The 26335-nt window shown below is 38.3% G+C and overlaps 4 protein-coding genes across 5 annotated transcripts; all 4 read right to left on the reverse strand.

The window, feature by feature from the left end:
- Positions 1-392: 392 nt before the first annotated feature.
- Positions 393-3137, reverse strand: LOC137708715 (F-box/LRR-repeat protein At4g14103-like). The gene is made up of 3 exons (XM_068447849.2): positions 2046-3137; positions 1014-1187; positions 393-896 (listed from the first exon to the last, which is right to left on the reverse strand). The coding sequence occupies exons 1-3, from the start codon at positions 2976-2978 to the stop codon at positions 627-629; spliced, it is 1377 nt and encodes a 458-aa protein (XP_068303950.2). The 5' UTR covers positions 2979-3137; the 3' UTR covers positions 393-626.
- A 6764-nt stretch (positions 3138-9901) lies between these two features.
- LOC137709475 (F-box/LRR-repeat protein At3g26922) lies at positions 9902-12019 on the reverse strand. Of its 2 annotated transcripts, none has more exons than XM_088688780.1 (3): positions 10859-12019; positions 10548-10721; positions 9902-10481 (listed from the first exon to the last, which is right to left on the reverse strand). In XM_088688780.1, exons 1-3 carry the CDS (start codon positions 11789-11791, stop codon positions 10155-10157), a joined length of 1434 nt encoding a protein of 477 aa, XP_088544906.1. In that variant the 5' UTR covers positions 11792-12019; the 3' UTR covers positions 9902-10154. The 2 variants fall into 2 exon arrangements, with proteins under 2 accessions (XP_088544906.1, XP_068304672.2); XM_068448571.2 differs by having other exon boundaries at positions 9902-10439; positions 10859-12009.
- Positions 12020-14954: 2935 nt separating this feature from the next.
- On the reverse strand, positions 14955-18652 carry LOC137708513 (putative F-box/FBD/LRR-repeat protein At5g44950). Its single transcript, XM_068447608.2, has 3 exons — positions 17054-18652; positions 15624-15797; positions 14955-15505 (listed from the first exon to the last, which is right to left on the reverse strand). Exons 1-3 carry the CDS (start codon positions 18083-18085, stop codon positions 15200-15202), a joined length of 1512 nt encoding a protein of 503 aa, XP_068303709.2. The 5' UTR covers positions 18086-18652; the 3' UTR covers positions 14955-15199.
- A 370-nt stretch (positions 18653-19022) lies between these two features.
- On the reverse strand, positions 19023-20244 carry LOC137709188 (F-box/LRR-repeat protein 25). Its single transcript, XM_088689845.1, is given in 3 exon segments — positions 19023-19143; positions 19262-19397; positions 19399-20244. Coding segments are annotated over 3 exon segments (939 nt in total). The 5' UTR covers positions 20190-20244; the 3' UTR covers positions 19023-19131.
- Between the last annotated feature and the right edge of the window lie 6091 nt (positions 20245-26335).

The raw sequence follows: 26335 nt of genomic DNA on the forward strand, positions 1-26335 counted from the left end.
TTAATTCTAAACTAGGAAAGTGTTACTACCTCTTTTTACCTCATGCACACTATTGTTAATTTATGTTATTGATCTTCTTTTGTTCATTTGATTAGACGGCCTAAAATTAAGAGGGATATGTGAGAAGTAAAAATAAGTGTGTGGATAGCACTACCCCTAATTTATATTTATCTCGTTGAGTGCTGAACAAGTAATATTTGAAATGACAAGCAACTGGTGGCAAATTGCTCTAATAGATAAGACCTCCATCTTTAACTCGCTGTGTTCGGAGTCCAAAACCTTCCTTGTCCATGTTTTTTTTTTTTTTTTTTTTTTTTTTTTTTTTTTTTAAATTTTGAAAGATTAGATGAATTAGTGTAGATTATCCAATTGTTTGTATAAAAGGGACGATGTAAACAAGACCAATTATTGTGGAATCAAAAGATGAAAGAGGGAACATGATGGAAACACGATTGGCAACCCTAGCAACTATCTCCAACAGAAACATGCCATTTCTACGAAGAAATGAGACGGAAAATAATCATAAGCAAAACTCAGAAAATATTTGATCCATCCAATTATCATCTAACCTAAGAAATAAGACGGAATTTGGCTAAGGCGAAGGATTCCCAATTTAAATCTCAGAGTCATCTGGCGTCGCGGAGGAGAGAGTACTTCCAAGTTTGTGAATCCGTTTTATACAGAACGATTGGGGGAACCGGCTTCAGAACTATTCCGTACTCTCCAACTTCGCCAGGAACAAGTACAATCTTTTCTAGGACAACTCCTTGCTCAGTCAAGATTTTCACAAAATTACCTTCATCTTCTGTTCCTATATACGGTTTGATGGTAACTTGCTTGAGACTTGGGATGCTGAACTCAACTGGTTTATTTAACAACTCTTCTGGTAAACTCTCCTGGGAATTGGAAGATCAAGTTTTAGATATGCAGCACGGAACGTAAAATAGAAGGATAAACAGTAGCAACAACGAAACATCAAGCATTGCTATAATTATATTTGTAAAAATACTCACATCTTCCCCGAACTTGAAAGGGTATTCTAGAATCATTGTCTCGAGATTGGGACAACGTTTAAGCAGCGCAGCCATGCCAATGAGATCATGCTTGGTAAACCCTGTTTGTAGCTCTAAGAGCTTCAGGTTGTAGAGCATAAAACTTTCGGGGAAGGAGTTCGTTGATGTCAGAAACTGAGGGCATATGAAAAGAAAACAATTAGGAATACATGAAGGTGTTCAACAACGTAATCCCATTAAAAACCAGTGGTTATCATATGTAGGGGAAAAAAATCCAAAGAGGCTAAGCAGCAAAAAGTGAAACTTGAAAAATCCCCCTGCTAACGGAGGTGAAAGCAAAGAGATTGACCATCTGAAAATCATCAAAGAATTTAATGTTGCACATACGTGAGGTGAACAAAGAATTTAATCTCACTCACACCGTTCTTAATGAGTGCTCCGTACCTGTTATGAGAGTTTAAAAACAAATTGCACTGCAGGCAATGAGGAACAATAAGCCGAGTGAAGTTTTACGTTTCTTGAAGACTCACCAAGGTGCAACAATGCCAGCAGCAGAAACATAAGCGCAGGATATCTTGTCTGAATAAACTTATATATTGAAACCTAATGACCAATTGCTATCCAATTCCCTCGGTCTAGACCAAATGTTTGCAACAATGAGCAGAGTTTCAACAAGTACTTACCTTTTCCATCTTTCAGTCGACTCCAAGATTCGGTGACAAGCTAAAGCCTCACTGATCATTATCAATCAACGTTGTCTCTATCAATCTCATTCGAAAAAACACAGCTATACCACCAGATCCGAAAACACAAGAATTTAACCTATCTATGACTATCAGAAGCTTTCTACATGATCAGAGTACCAACCACATTGCTACATATTACTCAAATCTCTGACATAATTATAACAAACAAAAAAAATAAATAAATAAATAAAAAATAAAAAACACACAATTAACCAACCTAAAACCACGATCGAGCTCGAAAAGCTATAATTGATCAGAACAGAGATGATAAATAAATAAAAATTACCTTAAACCACCAGTTTAGTGTATCGAGATGCTTTAGATTAGGCGCTTGTTCAATTAGCTTAAGTGCCTTACTCCACGAGTCATAGTACTGTTCCATTATGTTCACAATCTGGACACGAAAATCAACGAGAGACGCAGCACTCTTGAGGACAACCTTGTAAAAGCTACAGCAATCGAAGCTAATCGAACAAAGATTTGGGCAATCAATCGAAAGAGTCTCTCTGATTTCGGAATCATAGAAGAACCCAAATGCCAGCATCTTGAGCCTTTTGCTACATATCTTCAAACGACGATGGCCCCAACAGTTTTGAAGCTCCAAATCCTCCAAATTGGGGCAACCCAATATCAAATCACTCATCATCTGGTCATGCAAACTAACCTCATCGAGAAGCAAGGACCGAATCGTCCAGAATCGCATGGTGGACAATTTCGCCGGCAAAGTAAGATAACACCGCGTGAGGCTCAATTTCTCAACACACCCATTTCTCAGAACAGAGAATGGGAAATCGTATCGGTGATCACGGGTTTCGTCGTTGTGAAAGTCTCTGTGGATGAAGAAGTCGAGGTGGAGCTCCCGGGCGCGGAGGTGGGTGACGGCGGATCGCACCCAGGAGTCGACGTGGGAGTGGTAGTGACCGTGGAAGATGAAGGAGAGGCGGAAAGTGTGGACGGGAGAATTGGAGCGGTAAATCAGAACGCGATCGACGAACTCGGCGTAGAACTGGCGGGTGTCCAACGGCAGCTCGCGCGTCGGGAAGAGTTCGAAGTTGAAATCGAGGGAGGGGATGCGGGACCAAAGAGGGCGCCATTTTTGGGAGATGAGGGAGGTTTGGACGGAGTCTAATGTGGGGAGGAAGGTGAGGATGTGGAGGAGGAGGTCCTCCGGCAGATCGTTTAGGCTTCGGTTTTGATCGCTTGCCTCCTCTTCTTCCATCTCCTCTCTCGTGTAAAATGCTCCTGCAATCGGGGAAGCATTTTTAATTGGTAATTTGCATTTTTCTACTTCCAATTTTCAGCTTTTCCTACTTCTACTCAGAATCTGTTTTGCGAGTGTTTTCGAGTATTTATCAAATATAATCAAATATTAGTTTCTAATTTTAAAAAGGTTAATTTTTATTTAAATATCATGTTTTTAAGATAAGTACGATATCTATTGAATAGAGAAATACGTACATAATTAAGGATAGGGCGCTAACAATGAATCTCAATAAAAACCTTGAAGGGCTTTCAACTCGATCAAAGGAAAAAAGAGTGTCCCACACCAATTAATTATTAAGACTATCCTCTAATAATAAATCATTAATAACATCAGGAGGTTCTTCGAACCAAGAAAGTGGATGATCAAGCTTAAGACTCAACCGTGTAAGTCGATGTGCCACTTTATTCGTCTCTCTAGGTCCGAAAGAAATCTTCCATTGCTAAAAAGCCCTGAAGGATCTGCCGTGTATCCGCAAAGAGATGACCAATATAACCATGCAATGTTGATCCGGCATAGCAGCTACCACCAATAGAGCATCACCTTCCATCTGTACCTGTTCCTCACTCCATCGTTGCGCAAACACAGCTGCTGCCCGTGTAGCTGCAGCTTTTGCATGCTTGTCGAACCGATCTCACACTCCCGACTCACCATTGCAGCCATGAAACCTCCTGTGGCATTTCAAACTATAACCTTAATACCCCCATATGAACCATTCTCCTCCCAAGCAGCATCTTAAATAAACAAAAATACTCTTAAGCTTTAAACTTAATAAATTAAAAAAAAAAAAAAATCTTATTAGATGAAGAGTTCTCACGGCTAAATCTAAATAATGGTGGAGATTTAGTGAAGGCATCGACTGTTGGTGGAGACTTGTGCACCCCTAAATGAAGGTGCGCATAGATGGTTAATTTCTTGTATTTTTTTCTCATCTACTTTTTCTCTTTGCTTTTGTAGTTTCTCCCTTCGATTGAATATTTATCGAAGAATGAACTGTTAATCTTTGTAACGTTATTGATCTCAATTTTCCTTTAGATTATATGTGCTTCGTATTTAATTTTCCACACCTTTGCATTATTAAGGGTGTTGTCCGTGTCCAAATTCTATTTTGAAGGTTATCATTGACTGGTAGTGAATCGAGAGACTGTTGTATTCTTAGAAAGTGTAAAAAGCATATTAGAAAGGGAAGTGTTATTGGCATTCCAAAAATCTCATTCTACACTCCTCATAAGTGTATTTTTCTTTCATAATATAAAAAGTTTGGAATGTAGAATCAGATTTTTGGAGTGCTAATAACAATTCCTATTAGAAAAATTAGATTTATTTTGTCAATGAAAGGTTATCATTCGCTTGCTGCTATATGAAAATAGTATATTGCCCTTCTTCATCAACTTCTTCATCTATTCCTGATTATCTTGACCATTGCTTGATGTATTGTACCATCTTCCTCTGCTTTTTCCCTCATCTCAGCAAACCCCTCTCCTGAGTCTTTTCTCACACGTCACTCTCTCTCTCTTTCCACTCACTTGCTCTCATCTCTCAACTCTCATCATCTGTACTGCTGCAATTACTTTTCCCCATAAAAATAAGGGTAAAGTACAAAAAACTACCTCAACTGTTGGTGTCACGACACTTTCATACCTCATCTTTTAAAATTGACAATGTCATACCTTATCTTTAGAATTTGGTCCAATATTATACCTCCGTTACTTAGCCGTTTACTTTTCAGTTAAATGCTGACGTGGCTTGATTTGGGGTCCACTTTCTATTAAAAAATCATTAAAAAATTATTAAAAACTAAAAAAAAAATTATTTAATATTATTTAAATATTAAAATAATAATAAAAAGTAAAAAAAAAAAAAACCCCACCATCAGTTCGTCCCTCCCCCCTTCTCTCTCTTCTCCCCATCTTCATTTTCTTCCCCCCACCTCCAAACCTTAAAAAAAAAAAAAAAAAAAAAAAAAAAAAAAAAAAAAAAATTGAAAACCCAACAACCCCCCCCCTGCGGAAGAACAAGAAGGAGAAGGAGAAGGAGGAGGAGGATGAGGAGGAGGAAGAAGAAGAAGAAGAGGAAAAAAAGGAGGAAGGGAAAAAAAAAATTCCCCCCTCCCCCCGCCCCGGTCGACGCAGAAGAAGAAGAAGAGAGAAAGAGAAGGAGGAGGAAGAAGAAGAGGAAGGAAAAAAAAATTTGAAAACCCATCAACACCTCCCCCTGCGGAAGAAGAAGAAAGAGAAGGAGAAAGAGAAGGAGGAAGAAGAAGAAGAAGAAGAAGAAATTTTTTTTTTTTTTTTTTTTATTTTAAAAACCATCAACTCCCCTGCGAAAAAAGAAGAAGAAGGAGGAAGAAGTTCGTTGCCATATTGGCTGATCTTGAAATCCAAGACCAGCGACAGTCTTGGAAGGAATCCCCTAAGCGCTTAACCTTCACCAAAGTAGGGTAAGCCTCCCAGCTGCCAATCTCCAATGAATCTCTTAAGCACGAGATAGATTCGAGAGAGTTGGATTCCACAATAACCAACCTGTCACCCAAATAGATGCCCATTTGACATCCGTGAAGAAGTGCCAAGGCTTCGGCCTGAGCAGCACTCTGTGCCGTAATTGCATACCTTGATGCTGCCAAAAACTTACCCTTAGCGTCTCCCACCACCAACCCCACATAGACCGATCCATTGGATGCATTCCAGCTTACATCAACATTGATTTTGATGAATGAAAAAATTGGAAGGGACCATCGAACCACTTGAACACAACCACATGAGTTTAGGGTTTGAGGATCCATAGGTGTGCGAGCCGCCACAAAAAATGCACTAGTCGCATTCGAAATGGCAAGCAGGACTTGTGAAGGATTAATTTTGATTTGGTTAAAAAAGGAAGTTGCATCTTGCCTTCCAACATGAGAAAGCAATCAAGCTCTATCCTGATTAGCCCTGAAATTGGATTTGATAAGGGAGTGAAGCCATTGCGCCCATGTCGAGATGCCATCCTTATCAACTCTATAGCACCTCACCAAACCAGATTGTTTCCACCCACAGACACTGAAGGAAAAGATGTTCCACAGTTTCATCACTAATTTGGCAAATTGGGCAGATCGGGGAATGAAAGGATTTCCTCTTGAAAAGATGCTCCACATGGCTTCTACTATTTATTTGTTTCTCTTGGGAATTGAGGATATAATCAAATAGTGAAACAGTAGTTTTTGTTTTCATAGAAATTAACTCAAGTCCAAAGTATGAAGGGGTTCAGGTGATGATTGATGGATCCAAAGCTTTCTCTCTCTCTCTCTCTCTCTCTCTCTCTCTCCCCCCCCCCCTCACATCCCTCTCCCTCATTTTCCCTCTATTTCCACTCATTTTCCTCACATCTCTACTCTCTGCGTCCAGTAACTCTGTCTCTTTGCATTCCTCATTTCTCTCGCCCAAGTAAAGAAGAAAAAAAACCATCACCACCACTTCCTGAAACCCTTCGTACACACACTGATAGGCGCCAACACCCTCATGCAATCTACTAAGGACACCAAACCAAACCTAGTTCTGCATAATGGGTTCCACTATTGTTCATCGCATACCCCAACGAGTTCTCGAGCTCTAAACTTGGTAAGCCTCCATACTACTCCCTCTCATTTTAGTTTCCGTTTTCTAGCTTGGTTTCGAACTTGCATGTAAACTTAGAACCCACACCGTGAGCTTAAAACCAAAGGCTTGATATGTCTTTTCTTCTCTTATTCTTGCAGAGAACTTTGGCAAAGATTCTAGCCAAATCTTGCCGTTTTAACAAGGCCATGCCCATTTTGTCCCATCTTCAAGTTATCTAGACCTAGTTTGAGCCTTGCATGCTCGATTGCATGACTACTACTATGAAACTTGACGAAAACCCTTTATTGGCCTGTGAGATTTCGGCCAATTCGATTTTGCAAGCCACCTTAAGACCCTCTGGTATACTTATGTTTCTCTTGTCCCAAGTTCTAATTCATATAGTATATGCTGGTTTAGTGGGAAATTTTAGAAAAGAATGATGTTGCCGTATTGTTTTTACAACGAGGACCAAATTGTACAAATTGTTAAAACTTTAGGGCTGTTTGGTAACTCTAAGAAGTTGGGGGCATTTTTGCAATTGCCTCTAATTTGAGGGGTAATTTTGTAAAATGCGAAATTTGGACATATTATAGTTAATCTGTCCATTTTTGGTATGATTTATGTTTAAGTACTTTGCTAAAGTCAATGTGACTTGGTATAGGTACACGTTTATTTGGATCAACAAACGACAAAGCTCACTAAGGGCGAGCACGCTTTGGTTACGTGAGTGGGACTTTTGTTTTTATGTATATATATATATATATATATGTATATGTGATTTTCCCAACAAATGCTTTTATATATTATGATGTGACATGTCATGTTTAGCTTTATAAATAGACTTTTTGTACACTTTATGTTTTTAATATTATTTGTGAGCACAAACTTGTAACATGACATCTTTGCGTTTTATCTGCTCATTACTACATGTTTGTACGGTGTCTCTTAGTTATTTGTATTGTCCTAGGCCAAGGACTAGCTTCACATGTAGTTCACATGCATCGTTTCCATTCGATTTGGATCCAGAGTTAGGTGCTAGCCTGTCATTTTGTGTGATGTGTTGGACTTGTATGTGATGCGACTAGCGCAACTCACATGATGTAGTACTAGAATGTAAAACCTACACCCAGCCTATTCCATTGTTTGAATATCTCTACAGTGGACTTGTGTGCCTACATAAATTAATGAGCATTGATTTCTTGTAATAACGTTTTGTGATTTAATGTTGAGATACCTTGTTGGTGTACCTTACACTTTTCACTCACTTTTGCTGCAGGGTACCATATTTTTGGAAAATCATATACTTGTTTTATAGTGATGAGTTACATTTTTTGAAAAGGTTTTACAAAACTTTATTTTCAGGCCCACTTACCCTTGTTTTCACCCCTCCAGGATTTTAGTGGCAGAGGTTTCGTGATGACGAGGATTGTTGGTAAAAGCTGTCATGTAGACTTCTCCTTTTGATATAAATGTCTGTACTCTTCTTTTACTGTAATTTATCTATGCTCTGACATCACTTGTGTGATATGGATTCAATCTCACTCACATGCGCACTCTAAATTAGCCACTTTAGGTTTTAATTTATTCACTTTTGTCACATCATTACACTTTATGGCTTTGTCACCTTTTAAGTGTCGGTAATCACATTGCGATTCGGATGTCCAGGTGGACATTCTGGGTTGGGGTGTGTCAACTGGTATAAGAGAAAGTGTCATTTTTAGGTTTAGCCATGATAACTCTTCATCTAATAGGGTTTGGGTTTTTAGTTTATTAGGCTTAAAGCTTAAGGGTATTTGTGTCTATTTAAGTGATATTTTGGATATATTTGAAAGTTTTTATAAAACTTGACATTTTTAAAATTAGGGGCTAATATTTGGCTATATTCAATAAATACTCTGTTTTTCTATTGTGCGCCGGAAACACGTCTAGTACAATAATAATACAATTAGCTAAAAAATTCTAAATTTTCAACCTATTGTATTATTAGACTTGATTTATCAAGCCGTGCTGAGAGCACACAATAAAATTTCTTCTGTTTGATCTACCCAAACATATTTTTATACTTTTTGTTAGTCCAAAGCAACGCCATGCCATTAGTTACCTAAGCATTTGACGTAAAAAATTAACATAAATTAAAAAAGTGAAAAAAAAAATACTTTATATATAACATAACAGTGAGACGAACAAATTATGAGTAGTAAACTCAAAATTTTGAGAAACTTAATTTAGGGCTAACTCAACTCACCCTCTCAGGTTGATTTTTAAAATGAGTCATGATGTTTTCATTTTCTCACATTTAAGGTTTTCAAATTGTATCAATTTACACTTTTTGTCTAATGAAGTATTTGAATATTCTTTAAATTCATGACATGGTGAGCACAAAACCTGTAATTTCGATAAGATGTATACTACATTTATACCACATTGACTAAAAAAACTCCTCAACTTAATGGATATATGCAGACATTGTGGTCTAATATCCTAATGAATATGATGTTAGGTTTCCACCCACTTGTCATGGGTTCGAAACTCCACCCTCCCCAAAATTAATTCAATAGTTTCAACTTTCCTCCCTTCCTTGCCACTCAGTATTACGGTCTGGTGGTATTCCTCTTCTCTTAGAAGTGAGAGGTCTTAGGTTTGAATCTCGTGGATGACGAATTCGATACCAAATTAGGCTGCCCATTATGTAGCTTAGCCGAATTCTCTTTTTCTTAGTGTAAAAATGTCGATATACTAAAATAAATAAATAAACTCCCCCCCCCCTCCCTCCCTTAATAATAGTAAATTTAAAAAATGGATATTTAGACGATCGTGGATGCAATGCGAGAAATACCTCAAGACCATTTTAAAAATCACCTCAAACCTTGAGGGTGTAAAATGTAGTTAGCTTCTTAATTTATTAAGCATTTTGAGGGTTTTTTTTTTAATTTAGAAAATTTGTTAAATGATCCTAATTTCTTTTTATTGTTAAATAATGTAATCAAATCTCAAGTGGTGGATTATCTTAATTGTGGGGGCTTTTCTTTTTAACCTATTACGTCCCAAGTTCAAACTTTTCCCTTCATTTTAGTATAATTCAGTGTAAGAGTATATCTTCTATTAAAAAAAAAAGGAATTGTTATTGGCACTTCAAAATTCTCATTTTACATTCCAAATGTTCTATATTTGGAAAGAAAAATACACTTGTGAGGATTGTAAAATTAGATTTTTAGAGTGCCCATAACACTTCTCTAAAAAAAAGTTATCACACATTTGATAGTTGAAATATAAATAGATAAGCATTGTGAGAGATTGTTGAGATTCTAAGAATATAGTCCATGATCTCATAAATGTTACTTCTATAAAGATTTCGCGAAATGTCCAAAACCATATTCTCAAGAGACAACTGCGAAAAGTTTGTAGTTGAGGTCCACACGTTGTATACAATTGACTAGTCATGACCATCTAGATGTTCAAGGCCAGCACAAATAAGAGTCAATTATTGAGAGTAAGATATTAAAATGTCGGAATAACAATTGATTACAAATGCATACAACGTCCCTCTCACAATAACTTGTCAATTATCCACAGGTGGTGTTGCAGAGGAGAGAGTACATTTCCAACTTTGGAAATCCTTCCTTTGTAGAACAACCGGAGGAAGCGGCTTCAGAACAACTCTTCGGTTCTCTTCAACCTGGCCAGGAACGAGTACAATCTTTTCCAGAACAACTCCCTGCCTGATTAAGATGTTCACAAAATTAGCTTCATCTTCGGTTCCGGTATACGGTTTGATAGTAACTTGCTTGAGACTCGGGATGCTTAAGTCAACTGGAGTATCTAACAACTCTACTGATAAAATCTCCTGGAAATTACATGATCGAATTTCAGATGTGCAGCACGGAACCTAAAAAAGAACGATAAGCATAACGAACGCAGAAACATGAAGAATGAAGTGTGTCGAAGTACTCACATTATCTGCTTCAATCTTGTGTTGGTGTTCCAGAATCATTGTCTCGAGATTGGGTGAAAGTTCAATCAGTACAAGCATGCCAATGAGATCATACTGCGTGAACCCTGTTTGTAGCTCTAAGAGCTTCAGATTGTGGAGTCTAAAGCTTTCAGGCAAGAAATCTGATGTCATAAACTGAGAACATATGCAAAGAAAACAACTTCAACAATACAATCCCTTTACGAACGGAAGAAGAATGAAACTGCAAAAAGTTAACCGTAATCAAAACAGTAAAAACGATAACTGATGAGAACAGACGTTAGAAAGATTACCTTAAACCACCAGTTTTGCACATAAAGATGCTTCAGATTAGGCACTTGTTCGAGTAGCCTAACAACCCTACTCCAATAACAATCAGATAGATCGATCAGGTGCACAATAACACGAAACTCAACCAGAAATGACGCATTCTTCAGCTCAAACATATAAAAGCTGCAGCAATCAAAACTAATCGAACAAAGGTTTGGGCAATCGACCAAAATCCTCGCTCGGATATAAGAATCATCATAAAAATGCCCAAGTACAAGCTTCTTGAGCCTTTTGCTACATATCTTCAAATGACGATGCCCCCAACAGTTTTGAAGCTCCAAATCCTCCAAACTGGGGCACCCCAGTATCAAATCCCCCACCATCTTGTCCGACAAGTAAACCTGATCGAGAAATAATGACCTAATTGACCGAAACCGCATGGTGGACAGTTCAGGGGGCAATATAACATCACATCGCGTAAGTCGTAATTTCTCAACACACCCATCTCTCAGAACAGAGAAAGGGAAAGCGTACCAGTTAGTTCGGGTACCTTCGTTGTGAAACTTTTTGTGGATGAAGAAGTCGAGATAGAGCTCGCGGGTGCGGAGGCAGGTCACAGCGGATCGCACCCAAGAGTCGACATGGGAGCTGTAGTGATTGTGGTGGATGAAAGAGAGGCGGAAAGTGGAGACCCGGGAATCAGTGCGGGAAACCAGAACACGGTCAACGAACTCGACGTAGAACTGGCGGGTATCCAATGGCGGCTCGCGCAGCGGGAAGAGTTTGTAGTTGAAGTTGAGGGCGGGAACGTGAGACCAGAGGGGGTGCCATTTGTGAGAGATGAGGGAGGCCTGGACGGCGTCGAGTGTGGGGAGGAAGGTGAGGATGTGGAGGAGGATATCATCAGGGAGATCGTTCAAGTTTCGGTTCGTAACTTCATTGCTTACATCTTCCATGCTTTCTCTGGATTGTTGACCAAACGAAATGTGGTTTCTTGATGTGGGAGGAGAGGTTTGGGCGGAGTCTAATCCTCATTAAATATTAAAGTCAATTAACTATTTAATCAGGATATAATAAAGAGAGAATAAACAGTCTGTGTAATCGATTTAATTTCTTTTTCCTTTTTCATAAGAAATAATTTAAGAGCATAGACAAACCATCGTTAACGCTACACCCAAACTTCGAGAGAGAGCAAAAAGAGACTCATTCATCTAGGAGGCGCAGTGTAGTAACCCGTCTCGAAATTTACTGTACGAAGGAGTATCTTTGTAATTTCATTAAGTTTGGGATTTTTTAAAAAATTGTTTTTTGGTCTTAATGTGTGGGCACGTTGGGCCCATTTGTTTTGGTTTTGTTCTCCGGGGTCCAAGTCTCTCTTTCTCTCTTTCCCACTTTGTTCCATTTCTGTCTCTCCCTCATCTTCGCTCTTCTCTCCTCCACATGAGCAAGGGTGGAGCCAGGATTTTTTTTCTTGGATGGGCTAGCTGAAAACAATACCATAAAATTATATGTTTATTTTTTTTTTGCTTATATAAAATTGTATAATAATCAATATAAAAGAACAACAATATATTATATACTATTCTCAAAATCATAATCCTAACCGATAAATTCAAGGACCATATAAATAATTAACCTACTAATTAAATCAAGAATAAGTAAATAAAGGGGGGACTAGAGATAGAACTAATTTATAATTTTTAGCGTAAAACGTATTATTCACTACCTCTCATCTACTAAATATACGTCAAAATAATAATTTGTATTGAAATTGAGTAGGCTATAAGCATGAGTTTACAAAAGAATAGATCTATTCACAAACCCATTTTACTTCCAACACAGCCTAATTAATATTTTGTTAGTGATCATCTTCAATATATTCGATCCGAACAACCGACAATTAAAAGAGGTGTGTAAAAAGTAAAAATGAGTGCATGGATAGCACTACCCTTACAGAAAACCTCCCTGGGCTACAGCCCACCTTAGCCTTGTGGGTGGCTACGCCATTGCACATGAGCAATCATCGAGACCACCATCATTATACCCACTCCAACGACCACCACCCACACCATCATTCTTCTCTCCTTGTGAGTTCCACGAAATCTGGAGAAAAGGAGAAGCACACAAGCTCTCCACGTCTCATGGCACCGTGGGTGGTCACTGTACACCGCCTCCCCAGTCTCGACCATGGTAAGCTTTTGGAACTCCCTTGATCTTGTTTAGGAGTGTTTTTGAGACGTTTCTAATTAGTTTTTTGTGGTTTTTTGATGAAGAACACCTTGGGAAGACCTTTCCCAGTTTCCAGCAAACGCCAGTGGCTTCTAGGCCTTTTTCCGGCCGACTCTAGCCACAACTGAGGAAACTAATGGTTTAGATCTCTTCATTTTCCCTCAAAGCTCGGGAATTTCCAAGCCGAAAACTGGCCTTCTCTCTCTTTGATTCCGGCGACCCACCTAACAAACATGCCAAAAGCCGACCCAAGTAACCTAGCCCATTTGGGCAGCCCAAGCCCCAATACAAACCCTTAAGGCCCCAAGCCTTTGGGCTTTACTAACATGGGCCTTCAGCCCAACCCATCAACCCCAAAACCCACTAAACCCAACCCCAGCCCGTTAAACCCAGCCCTCAAACCTTGGGCCAGGCAACCAAACCCAGCCCAGTTTGCCAAGCCCAACCTAGCTGTTAACCCAAGCCAAACTTGATGGAATATTCCAGTGTTGGCTTTTTGTTGACTTTTTTGAAATTTACCAGGGACCCTTCTTAGGGTAATTCGACGTCCTGAATTCGTTTTTGACCTCCGTTTTTCTCAAATTCAATCATTATAGTATAGTTTTATTAATTGGACCATTTATGTGCTTAGGTGCATTTATTGTGGCATTTTCGTCTTCGCTAGTTTGCGTGGCTCTTAGCGACGAAGTATCTTTGAGTGGACCCCTTCTAAAATGCATGTTTTAATACTAGAAATGCATACATGAAAAGCATGATTTAATGGTTACGTTTTATGAGTAAATTAGATTTACACTTATATTATATCATGCTTTACTGCGAATATTTTGGAATACCATATTTTTCCGAACTTATGTTCATTGTAGTATAAATGATGGATGATTATATACTATTTATGAACATGTTTTTACACACTTCTTTATAGTATATATGATGGATGACTATATGCTATAAAGATGTTTTTGAGATATATGTACCTATGTTTGGAAAGAGTATATTCAATGTTTTGTGCTCATCTAGTGGTCACTGTTCTACCTACGGGTGAGAGACATAGTTGTTGGCTTCGGGTTGGGAGAAATAATCTCTGGTTTTGGGCCGAGAGACATAGTTGTTGGCTGTGGGCCGAGAGATATAATTATTGAACACCACGGGTGAATGGGATAACACTAGTTAGCACACTATATACGAGATATGTTTTATGAAGGTTTTATGGCACACCACGGGTGAATGGGATACCACTAGTTACCACACTATATACAAGATATGTTTTATGAAGGTTTTATGGCATGCTAGGGTTTTCGAAAACATATTACATATTATCTTATGAGTTTTCTTTAAACTCTGGGCGTTAGTATATTGATGACTGTTTCAATAATATATATATATATATATATATATATATATATATATATATATATATATATCAACTTGGTCCACTCATGTTTGTTTGGCGCCCCCTTAGGATTTAGATTCAAGGCGTACAATTCGACGTCAAGACACTTCCGCATCGGCATCTTCAAGTCCTCTCAATGTATGACCTATTCCTTTGTTCATTCAATTTTATATTATTTCCTTTTAGTGTTCTCAATTAGTTGTTTGCTCTGGACACATTCCTCATTTGCATATTAATTACATTTAAATTTATAAGTCTTATTTATTTTTTGTTCTCATGCATTCTAATATGGCTTCATCACCTTCGAATGTCGGCTAACACGTGCCTACCCTGGTGTTTGGGGAATATCAAGGTCGGGCATGTCACGCAGAACCTAGCGCAATGACGTTCTATGATTAATGCAGTCGATCCCATTTAGTCAAATAAGACATTGTATTATCTTATCATGTTGATTGTTGAACAAGTAAGATTTGGTATGACATTGTAAACAAGACCAATTCTAATGGAATCAAAGCATGATAAAGGGAATAATATGGACACGATCAACCTTACAACTATGTCTAATAAAAACACGTCATTTTGACAAAGAAATAAGACGGAAGATATTCGCAAACAAACTCGAAATAAGATTTTGATATCTGTAATAACCATGTAATCTAAGATTCATAATCCAAGTTCAAACAACAGTAAACCTTGGAACGAGACAGAGCCGATGGATTCCCGTTTTAAGCTCAAAGTCCATTTTCTAATTGGAGTTGCGGAGGAGAGAGTAGTTCCAAGTTTGTGAACCCTTTTTATACATAACAACCGGGGGAACCGACTTCAGAACGACTACTCTGTTCTCAACTTGGCCATGAACAAGTACAACTACTCTGTTCTCAACTTGGCCATGAACAAGTACAATCTTCTCTAGGACAACTCCTTGCTCAGTCAAGATTTTCACGAACTTACCTTCATCTTCTGTTCCTGTATACGGTTTGATCATAACTTGCTTGAGACTTGGGATGCTGAACTCAACTGGTTTATCCAACAACTCTTCTGGTAAACTCTCCTGGGAATTACAAGATCAAGTTTTAATGTGCAGCAAGGAACATAAAAGAGAACGATAAGCAATAGTAACACTGAAACACTAAGCATTGCTATAATTATATGTTTGTAAAAATACTCACATCCGGGTCACACTTGCAAGGGTATACTAGAATCATTGTCTCGAGATTCGGACAAAGTTTAAGCAGTGCAGCTATGCCAACAAGATCATACTGGGTAAACCCAGTTCGTAGCTCTAAGATCTTCAGATTGTAGAGCATAAAACTTTCCGGGAAGGAATCCTTTGATGTCAGAAACTGAAGGCATATGCAAAGAAAACAAATAGGAATATAAGAAAATGCTCAACAACATAATCCCTTCGCATACCAGTGGTCACACATAGGCGGAAAAAGCCAGTAAAACGTGATATTTGAAAAATCCCAATTTCATGAAGTTTAAGGCAAAGAGGTTGGCTCTATCATCTAAGAATGTAATGTTGCACAGAAATGAGGAGTTAGAAAGCGACCAAAAAATGTCAAGCACAGAACCACATGGCTGGTCAGTAGTCACTGAGACAGGCAACCAGATTTCATTTCTGGTGAGACTGATTCTCATATGAAAATATCTCCCAGGATCGGTTAATCATCATTTAATCCTGCTTCTTAGAACTAGTGACAATCAAACTAATAGACAAGACCTTTTCTTGGTAGTTCATATTTCAAAACAGTTCTGTACAATGCCATTATGTTCAAATATCTCATCGATGCACTCTGAGTGAGAATTCCATAGGTTAGATTCTACAAGATCAAACCTATGGGATAAGGAATGATGGAAGGGAATAAATACCCGACCTCAAAGTAAAATAACTTAGTGAACCACAATCAAGTTGGTGCAAAAACCAGCTGAGGAATTTTTTTTCCGTTTCACGACAAATATGTAATCCATACTGAACAAAAATCTACTTTCTGTTCTATCAATAACCAAAAATGCTGGCACGGAAAATGTAGGCTATATTATTCAACATCAAAAGGTTTATTGCAGAAACTTATCTCCCAATGTGATTAATGATAGGACACATAAGATAACAGTCCACAAAGAGCATTATTACGTTTCTTAATTTCCTGTGCAGTTCACCCACCACTTCTTACTTTCCTGGGAGAACAATCTATGACCAACTTGTAAAAGTCAGGAACTAATCATTTCCTCTATCTAGACACGACCGAATTCCTGTAATGATGCTCAGACCTGAAAAACTAATTACCCTTTTCCTCTTCCTTTTAACTCCAAGATTCAGTGACAAGCTAACTAAGGCCTTACTTTCTTATCTCTTTCAATTCCTAAGAGTCTCAATCAAAAATACATGAATATACCACCATGTCCGAAAAACATCCCAATTTCGCCAATCTACGAAAAGCCTTCCGGCAATCACAATACCAACCACATTGCTATATATACCTCACATTTTTGGCATAGTATGCACACACAACAGAAGAAGAATAAAACTACATAAAGTTAAGCACAATCGAAACAATATGAACAACAATTGATCATAACAGAGATAAAAAAAGATTACCATAAACAACCAATTTTGCACATGAAGGTGCTTAAGATTAGGCACTTGTTCGAGTAGCCCAACAACCTTAATCCAATAAGAATAGGATAGGTGGATCATATGCACAAAATCAACCCGGAACTCAACCAGGGACGAAGCATTCTTAAGCTCCAACCTGAAAAAGCTACAGCGATTAAAACTGATCGAACGAAGGTTCGGGCAATCCACCAAAAGCGTCTCTCTTTGTTTAGAAGATTCAAAGAACATCCCAAGCGTTAGCCTCTTAAGCCTTTTGCTACATATCTTCAGACGACGATGGCCCGAACACTTTTGGAGCTCCAATTCCTCCAAATTGGGGCAACCCAATATCAAATCTTTCACCATCTGATCCGCCAAGTAAACCTGATCGAGAAACAAGGACCGAATCGACCAAACACGCCGAGTGGACAGCTTAGCCGGCAGCGTAAGATAGCAGCGCGTGAGGCCTAATTTCTCAACACACCCATTTCTCAGAACCGAGAAAGGGAAATCGTACCAGTGATTTACAGTTTCCACATCGTGAAAATCGTCGTGGACGAACAAGTCGAGGTAGAGCTCCCGGGTGCGGAGGCGGGTGACGGCGGATCGGACCCATGATTCGACGTGGGAGCCGTAGTGAGAGTGGTAGATGAAGGAGAGGCGGAAAGTGTGGACGGGAGAATTGGCGCGAAAAATGAGAACGCGGTCGACGAACTCGGCGTAGAACTGGGAGGTGTATTCGAGCGGCTCGCGCGGCGGGAAGAGTTGGTAGTCGAAGTTGAGGGAGGGGACGCGGGACCAGAGGGGCCGCCATTTGTGGGAGATGAGGGAGGTCTGGACGGCGTCGAGTGTGGGGAGGAGGGAGAGGATGTGGAGGAGGATCTCGTCGGGGAGATCGTTTAGGGTTCGATTTGGGATTTCATTGATTCCCAATTCTTCCATGGTTGGTTTGGATTCCTGTTTCTTCAACCGGCAAAAGATTTTATAAACTCTGTTCGAGGAGCTGACTGACGCAGATTTTTCAAACTTTACCATTTTTTATAAATTATAGAATAATTAATTCATACTAAATTGTAAATTCATCTAATTACAATAGAAAATGATTCAAATTTGAATATAGAGAGAAAGACGAATATTATCAACTTCGCACATGCTGGTGTTTGAAAACGCGTATTAGAATTATTTGAGTTTATGAGGGATTGGGAAGATTAAAATCGAGTTTCAAGAACATAACTAAAAATAAACCTTCTATTACTTATGATATATTATATTTTTAAGGCTCGTTTGAAAGTATTTTTAAAATAACCGAAAATCATAAATTCTTAAAGCACTTAACACATTTCAAAGTGTTTTTTTAAGATTCACATGCATTTTCATTAAATATTGGTTCCAAAAATATTTTCTTATAAAAAATGCTTTTAATCACCTTTAAAGCAAATCCCAAACCAGCATATTAACTTGCTCAAGAAAAAAAAAAAAAAAATATGCCGCAAAATCATTCAAAAATTCTCTTTTTCAACTGGAAAATCTGCTTAGAACTCGATCAAAAAGTCTTGTTTCAGAATTCTGGATTCGCCATTTAAAGCTCGGAGTCTATATACCATTTGGTGCTGCGGAGGAGGCCGTACTTCCAACTTGCGAGACCCTTCTTCTATATACCACCGGAGGAAGCGACTTCTTGTCGCCATTCTCAAAACCTTGGAAGGGAACAACTACAATCTTTTCTAGGGCGCCTTCGTGCCTCATCAGGATTTTCATAAACTTATCATCGTCTTCGCTCCCAGTATACGCTTCCATTGCAACTTGCTTGAGACATGGCATGTTGAACTCGACCGGTTTATCTAACAACTCTCCTGGGAATTAGAAGATCATGTTTTAGATAGGAAGCACGGAACTAAGTAAAATGATAAGCAATAGCAACATGGAAACATCAAGCATTGCTATAAATATGTGTGTAAAAGTACTCACATCTTTCTCCACCTTGAAAAGGAATTCGAGAACCAGTGTCTCGAGATTGGGACAAAGTTTAAGCAGTGCAGCCATGCCAACGAGATCATATTGGGTAAACCCCGTTCGCAGCACTAACCACATTTCTAACATATTTGGGCATAATTACCACAATGAAGTAAAACAGTAAGGAACTGCTTAAAGTTAACGAAAATCGAAACAACAAAAACAACAATTGATCAAAACAGAGGTACAAGAATTTACCTTAAACCACCAATTTTGCACATTGAGAATCTTAAGATTAGGCGCTTGTTCTACAACCCTAACAACCTTACTCCACTGATGATAAGACTGATGGATTCGGTGCACGAAATCGGCACGAAACTCAACCAGGTAAGAAACATAGATCCAAATTGATCGAACAAATGTTGGGGCAATCAACCAACAATGTCTGTCTCTTTTCAGGATCATCGGGAAAATAATACCCCAATACAATTCGCAGCCTTTTGAGCCTTTTGCTGCGTATCTTCAAATGAATTGGCCCGCGACACCCAAGAATCTCGAAAACCTCGAAATTGGGGCAACCGAGAATCAAATCCTCCACCATCTGGTCCGTCAAATAAACGTCGTCGAGAACCATTGACCCAATCGACCCGAACCGCATGGTGGGCAAATTCGCCGGCAGATTGAGATAACACCGCGCGAGGCTCATTTTCTCAACACACCCATTTCTCAGAACAGAGAATGGGAAATCGTACATGTGGTGATCCTCGGTTTCGGCTTCTTCGGCGTTGTGAAAATTTTGGTTGATGAAGAAGTCGAAGTAGAGCTCCCGGGCGCGGAAGTGAGTGACGGCGGATCGAACCCAGGAGTCGACATGGTAGCGGTAATGATTGTGGTAAATGAGAGAGAGGCGAAACGTGTGGATCGGGGAATCGGAGCGGGAAATGAGAACGCGGTTGACGAAATCGGCGTACAATTGGCGGGTGTCCAACGGTGGCTCGTAGGGCGGGAAGAGTTGGAAGTTGAAGTTGAGGGAGGGGACGCGGGACCAGAGGGGCAGCCATTTGGAGGAGATGAGGGAGGTTTGAACGGAGTTCAATGTGGGGAGGAAGGTGAGGATGTGGAGGAGGAGGTCCTCCGGCAGATCGTTCAGGTTTCGAGTGTTTGTGATTTCATTGCTTCCCTCCATCTACATGTCGATCATGGAGGTCTCGACTTTCGTCGGATTTTGGTTAATAAAAGCTCTGGGGGGTAAGGATGTAATTTCCCCTCGGGTCTAAGTCTCCTTCGTACTTGGATTCTTCAAGTTACTAACCAACTTTCCTATAAAATATTACGTTATGTACCAAATGAACAGAACATCTTGAATGTACATTATATAATGTACAAAGGTATTAGTATGCTTCATACGTCTATTACATAATGTACTTATATAAAGCGACAAACCAAATTTGACCATACATAACGTATCAGCTTCTAGTATATTTGAAGAAGTGTTGTTGTACGAACCAATAACTAGTATGTGTCAAATAAATATTAGTGTTCGTACTAAAGAATCAGTACATGCCAAATCAACGTTACAAAACATACCTTAACATCAGTATGTATCAAACTAACAATACATAAGATACCAATACGAATGGTTGAATTTGGGATAGGATAGGCTAGGCTTTGATTCAAACTTCTTAAAACTTTTTTTAATAGGATAGGCCTTGATCCTTCCCTCTTACCCCGGTAAACATGTAATTTATATGAAGAAATAAGATGGAGAAGGATCCAAGAAAGAAAACCCAAACAAGATTTTGATATAATCATCTCATCTAAGATTCAAAATCCAAGTTGAGAAAACAAGAAACCTTTGAATGAGGCGGAGCCAATGGATTCTAAAGCTTGGAGTCTGAACACTCTTCGGCGAAGGAGAGAACGTGCTTCCAATTCTGTATATCCTTTCTATTGAAAACCATTGGAGGATACGACTTCTTCTCACCAAATTTGCAGGGAACAAGTACCAGCTTTTCAAGGACAACTTCTTGCCTAATCAACATCTCGATAAAATCAACTTGAGCGTTATATACTTTCAATGTAACTTGCTTGAGACGTGGCATGCTGAACTCAACTGGTTTATCTAGCAACTCTCCTGGTAGACTCTCCTGGAAATCGGAAGATCAAATTTTAGATATGGAGCACAGAACATGGCAAAAAATGATAAGCATAAGTTATACAGAAACATCAATTCTGTATGTAAAAGTACTTACATCTTCGCTAAACTTGCAAAGGTAATCCAGAACCATTGTCTCGAGATTGGGAGAGATTTTAAGCGGTGCAGCCATGCCAACGAGATCATATTGGGTAAACCCTGTTTGTAGCTCTAAGTGGTTCAGATTGTACAGCATAAAACTTTTGGGGAAAGTATGCTTTGATGTCAGAAACTGAGGGCATATGCACAGAAAGCAACTATGAATGTTAGAAGATGTTCCATAACATAACACCTTTAGAGACCAGTGGTTGTACGTGGGGACAAAAAAAAACCATAGAGGCTAAGCAGTAATGAGGTGGAGGTGGACAGAGTTCGAAACAGACCAAAACACGTATAGCACAGAAGCACATGGCTGCTCCCAGAAACTCTTCAAGGGCGGAACTAACAACAGGCGGCAAAGCCGGCCATAGAATATAAAGTGCGGAAGTAAAACATAAAATAGCAGCAGGCAGCATAGCCGTCCATAGAATTTAAAGTGCGGAAATAAAACATATAAAAACAGAGTAGCATATCAATATATTGAATTAAACGTAATGATGCAAATATATTTCGAAAATAAATTTTATTGAAAACTTACTGCAATGCAGATTACAAACAGGTATTGCCTAATGGCAGATGAAACGAGTAAACAAAGTGGAGCTCGTAGGCATCCTGAATAATATATGTATTACAAGTGTTTGGAATATAATCTCAGAGATGTGTATTCTTGAATTGTAAAGCTTGAGTTAAAAACCCGTGTCCTTCTTCTGAAGATGAGTTCCTCTTTTATAGAGGGAGGAGAATGATAGAAGAATGCCATTTTGATCCGGGAATCCCGCTGGCATGAGAAGAAAGCTGGCAAAGCTGGCTGACTGATGATCCTCTACTGTGGAGTCACATTGTTACTTTTACAAAAGCTGAATGAATAGTGAAGATGCTTTGATTCTTTTACAAAAGTTAAATGAATAGTGAGCTTTTTGTTTTTCACTATTGTGAATAGTGACCTTTTTGTTTTTCACTATTGAAGAATAATGCCTTGTCTTTTGCGGAAGAGATGATAGCAGCTACTGCTGATGATGTTGCTGGGCTGACACAATCACATGGGCAAATATTGTGTCTCAGATATCAAATGGGTCCTGGGCATCTTGAAAATCTACTTGATCAGCCCATTTGGCGGGAAGCTGAGACGAGGCAACAAAATTATCTGAATCTGAGTCAGAACCTTTTTTCTTTTGCAGCAATGCTGCTTCCGCCATTAGTAGCTGAGCCATATCCAGCAGTTGGGTAGTTTTTTCTTTCTTTGAGCTGGAGGACTTGGCTGACTTGGAAATTCCTTTGAGAGAGGAAGATGGATTAATGTCTGATAAGGACTGAACTGGTTCCTGAGCTTTTGGTAATTCAGGAAATTGCTGATTTTCTGGCAAAGCCTGTGATGAAGAAGCTGAAATCTTGATTGGCTGTGCCTGAGGAGAAACTTGAGGAAATTCCATTTTTACAAAATCAATAATTTTTTGGTGGTTGAATTTGTCCCACCATTTTACCCATCGGGTTCTGTAAATTCCACCAGTATCAACTTCAAAGTTCCATTTGAGAATCCAAGGGATTTTGTACTTGGCCATGAGAAGTGAGAAAATAGTAACTCTGTTGTCGAATCAACTTCTATCAAATCTGGGCTGGAAATTGTTGATGAGAACATGACGGAGGTCTTCTGGAATGATGGAAGAACTTGGGTCATGAGAAGCCCACCAATCTGGAAACCAGGCGGGAAACCGAAGTTTGAAATTCTTATCAAAAGTTATGAACCATGAATAGTTGAAATCTTCTGTCTGATGAAGAAAAATGTTGGTCCATGCTTGGATGTAATCATAATAATTGTAGTGGTTATTCGGGATGAGAACATGCTGAGTATGGAGGGGTTTTGTGTGATAAAGGGGAATTCCCCATTCGAGTTCAGAAAGGAATTTTCCAATATGGAGAGAATGGTACAATATTTTGTTTTGATGAGTGGTACTGTAAATTGGCTTAATAGCAATGCTTTCTGTTTCTGAAAGGATAGCCTGGTAATATTTTAGGCTTTTATAGGATTCAGTTGGTAAGAAATGAAAATTTGGTGGAAGGAGTAATTTGGCAATGCGCTCTGGGGGTTGGTTTTTGTCAATATGAAGAGGAATGCTAAAAAGCTTTTCAGAATGAGGGTTCTGGATATATGGTGATGTTTTAGCATAGCTAGGTGTTTTTGGTTGTGAGGGAGCTGGAGAACGGACTGATGAGTAAGGATCATAAGGGGTGGCTAAGGCCGTTTGGTAATTTGGTCGGATATTTCCTACTGTTGATCCTAAGGGAGTAAATCTGTTTGTAATGGCGAGGGCCGATGAAGAGTCGAGAATAGACTCTTGTTTTACTGGTGCTGGGGTTTGGGTAAGGGTGGCTGGGAGCCTTCGTTGCTGAGTAGGATTAGTACCCATTCTTCCCCTGCAAAAATTCTCTGGTCAGAAAATCTGGTATGCAATTCTGTCTGCCTTTAATGTATTCAATTTCAAAATCAAAAATACTTAATATGGCTTGCCAGCGTGCAAAAATCTGTTTTGATGCAATATTTTGAACATCTTTTTGTAAAACATGTTTGGCAGATTTGCAATCAACACGTACTAAAAATTTTTGATTTAATAAATCATCTTGGAATTTGCTAATGCATAATACAATTGATAAAATCTCTTTTTTAATAGTACTATAGTTACTTTGAGCCGGATTCCAAATTCCTGAATGGAAACGAACAATTTGATCAGGAGATTCGGAAGAAGTTTTCTGTTTGAGGATACCTCCATAACCGATATCGGATGCGTCGGTTTCGACTATTTTGAGAGAGTCGGGAGTTGGAATGCCAAGGCAAGGCAAAGTCTTGACATGATTTTTTATCTGTTTAACAATGGAAGTATGGTTTTGTGACTATGATGGAGGATTCTCCTTGAGACGATCAAACAAAGGTTTACATTGTTGACGAAGATGAGGATAAAATTCTGAAACATAATTGAGAGATCCAAGGAATCTTTGAAGCTGGGTTTTATCAATAATTTGATCTGGAAATTTATCAACAAACTGGATGACTCGATCAATTGGTTGGATGGTAGACCTGTAAATATGGTAACCTAAAAATCTAACTTTGGTTTGAAATAACTTAATCTTAGATGCCGAGACGACTAACCCATTAAACCTAATGATCTTAACAAATGCATGCAAATGCTTCCAATGCTCATCTATTGATTTTGAGAAAATTAATACATCATCAATATAAACAATCGAAAAATGGCTGTATTGATTAAAAATCTCATTCATGATATTTTGAAATTCACTTGGTGCGTTTTTCAAGCCGAAGGGCATTACATTCCACTCATAGTGTCCGAAAGGAGTTACAAAAGCAATTTTATACTTATCAGATTCATGAATTTGGATTTGCCAAAAGCCTGATTTCATATCAAATTTGGAAAAAACAGTTGCTTGAGAAAGTCTTTTTATCAAATCTCTTTTGTTAAGAATTGGATATCGGATCCATTCTAAAACATCATTCAAGGGTTTGTAGTTAATAACTAATCGTGGAACGCCGCGTTCTAATTCTGCATTTTTCTGGACATAAAAAGCAGGGCAAGACCATAGAGACTTGCTTTTACGGATAATTCCTTTTTCCAAAAGTTGATTAATTTCTGTTTTACAAAACTCTAAAACTTCTTGGTTCATTTGAATCGGTCGTGCTTTCGTGGGGATTTTTGATTCAATAAAATCTTTAATATAAGGTAGTTTAACAATATGCTGTTTTCTGTGCCAAAAAGCATTTGGAAGATCGGAACAAATTTCTTTAGTAAGCTTATCGGAAAACTGACGAATAGCATTTAACAAAGATTTGTTCGTCAACTGTTCTTCAATTCTTTTGTGAATAATTTCTTCTTGTAGAAATGCAATTTGTTGGGATTTTGCAGTAATCTGGTTGAGGGTTTTTGAAACATTATCTTTTTGAAGTTGTTTTAACTTTTTAAGATCTATTTCCATGCAAAATTCAAAAGTAATTTTTTGGCCAAAAACCTTGGTAGAAATGCAGTTATGATGAACTTTGAAAGGATAAATTAATGCAATGAAAGGAAGTCCCAAAATAACTGGATCAGAAATATTTTTGATTAAAACAAATGGAGTTTTAAAACAAATATTTTGTTGACAAACATGGGCTTTGAGAATTTCATATTTTAATTTCATCGGGGATTGATTTGTAGCGCTAAGTGTTTCCGTAGACTTGTGAAAATATTTAGTAGGTATTAATCCTTCTTGAATGCAATTTAAATCTGCACCTGAATCAATTAAAGCGATGGTTTCTAAATGAAAATCTTCGATTACTATCGTAACTTTAGAATACCATTTTCGAATTCTTATTTTATCTAAAAGACTTAAAACAAGTTCTTTTGAAGAAGAAGATTTAGCTGAGTGAGCGTCGGAATCGGAATTTGAGGAAGAACCATTTTGTTCTTGGACGAGCTCTTGCGTACATACTCTACTGAGTTGTGAACGAATTTCGGTATTTTCGGATTTTAAAAACTTAATTTCTGATTTGATTTGATTAACTTCTTTTTGTAGATCTTTGAGGGTGATCTCCTTTTTGGGTTTATTAAAACGTTTCAAAGTGGTACTGAGAGAAATCTTTTGAGAAGAAGTTTGACTAGTGCCAGGTTCATGAGAAGAAATCAAATTTTTGAGTTTTTTCAAATAAAAAGATTTTAAATCAGGGTCATCGACTTTACTAATTAATTCCATTCAAAACTCTTCTTGTTCTTCTTGCTTGTTAAGTACTGAAATTTTATTACAACAAGTGTCCGTGCACCCAAACTTAATGTTTGGCGAGGAGACGTCACTAGAACTGCTAGAGTCGGAGACGGAAAAATCGGGATTTTTATCAGATTGACTAGAGTCGGTATTTCTAATTTCTAAAGCCTGGATAAGTTGAACTTTCTCTTCTTCAGAGATTTTTAGTTGGTTAATAACCTTTTTAACCTTGCATTCATTTGCATAATGACCAAATTTACCACACTTGTAACACTTTCCCTTTTTATTTTGAAAAC

The sequence above is a fragment of the Pyrus communis genome, chromosome 17 (assembly GCF_041283825.1).
Source record: "Pyrus communis isolate YQ-2024b chromosome 17, ASM4128382v1, whole genome shotgun sequence".
NCBI classification, from domain to species: Eukaryota; Viridiplantae; Streptophyta; class Magnoliopsida; order Rosales; family Rosaceae; genus Pyrus; species Pyrus communis.

Excerpts from the sequence above, each read along its gene's own strand:
- LOC137708715 (XM_068447849.2), bottom strand. The coding sequence starts at position 2,978 with ATGGAAGAAGAGGAGGCAAGCGATCAAAACCGAAGCCTAAACGATCTG. Across the intron at positions 1,188-2,045 it reads CACTAAACTGGTGGTTTAAG|TTTCTGACATCAACGAACTC; the intron begins GTAATTTTTATT and ends ATATGCCCTCAG. Across the intron at positions 897-1,013 it reads CTTTCAAGTTCGGGGAAGAT|GAGAGTTTACCAGAAGAGTT; the intron begins GTGAGTATTTTT and ends TCCAATTCCCAG.
- LOC137709475 (XM_088688780.1), bottom strand. The coding sequence starts at position 11,791 with ATGGAAGATGTAAGCAATGAAGTTACGAACCGAAACTTGAACGATCTC. Across the intron at positions 10,722-10,858 it reads TGCAAAACTGGTGGTTTAAG|TTTATGACATCAGATTTCTT; the intron begins GTAATCTTTCTA and ends ATATGTTCTCAG. Across the intron at positions 10,482-10,547 it reads ACAAGATTGAAGCAGATAAT|GTTCCGTGCTGCACATCTGA; the intron begins GTGAGTACTTCG and ends GTTCTTTTTTAG.
- LOC137708513 (XM_068447608.2), bottom strand. The coding sequence starts at position 18,085 with ATGGTAAAGTTTGAAAAATCTGCGTCAGTCAGCTCCTCGAACAGAGTT. Across the intron at positions 15,798-17,053 it reads TGCAAAATTGGTTGTTTATG|TTTCTGACATCAAAGGATTC; the intron begins GTAATCTTTTTT and ends ATATGCCTTCAG. Across the intron at positions 15,506-15,623 it reads CTTGCAAGTGTGACCCGGAT|GAGAGTTTACCAGAAGAGTT; the intron begins GTGAGTATTTTT and ends TGTAATTCCCAG.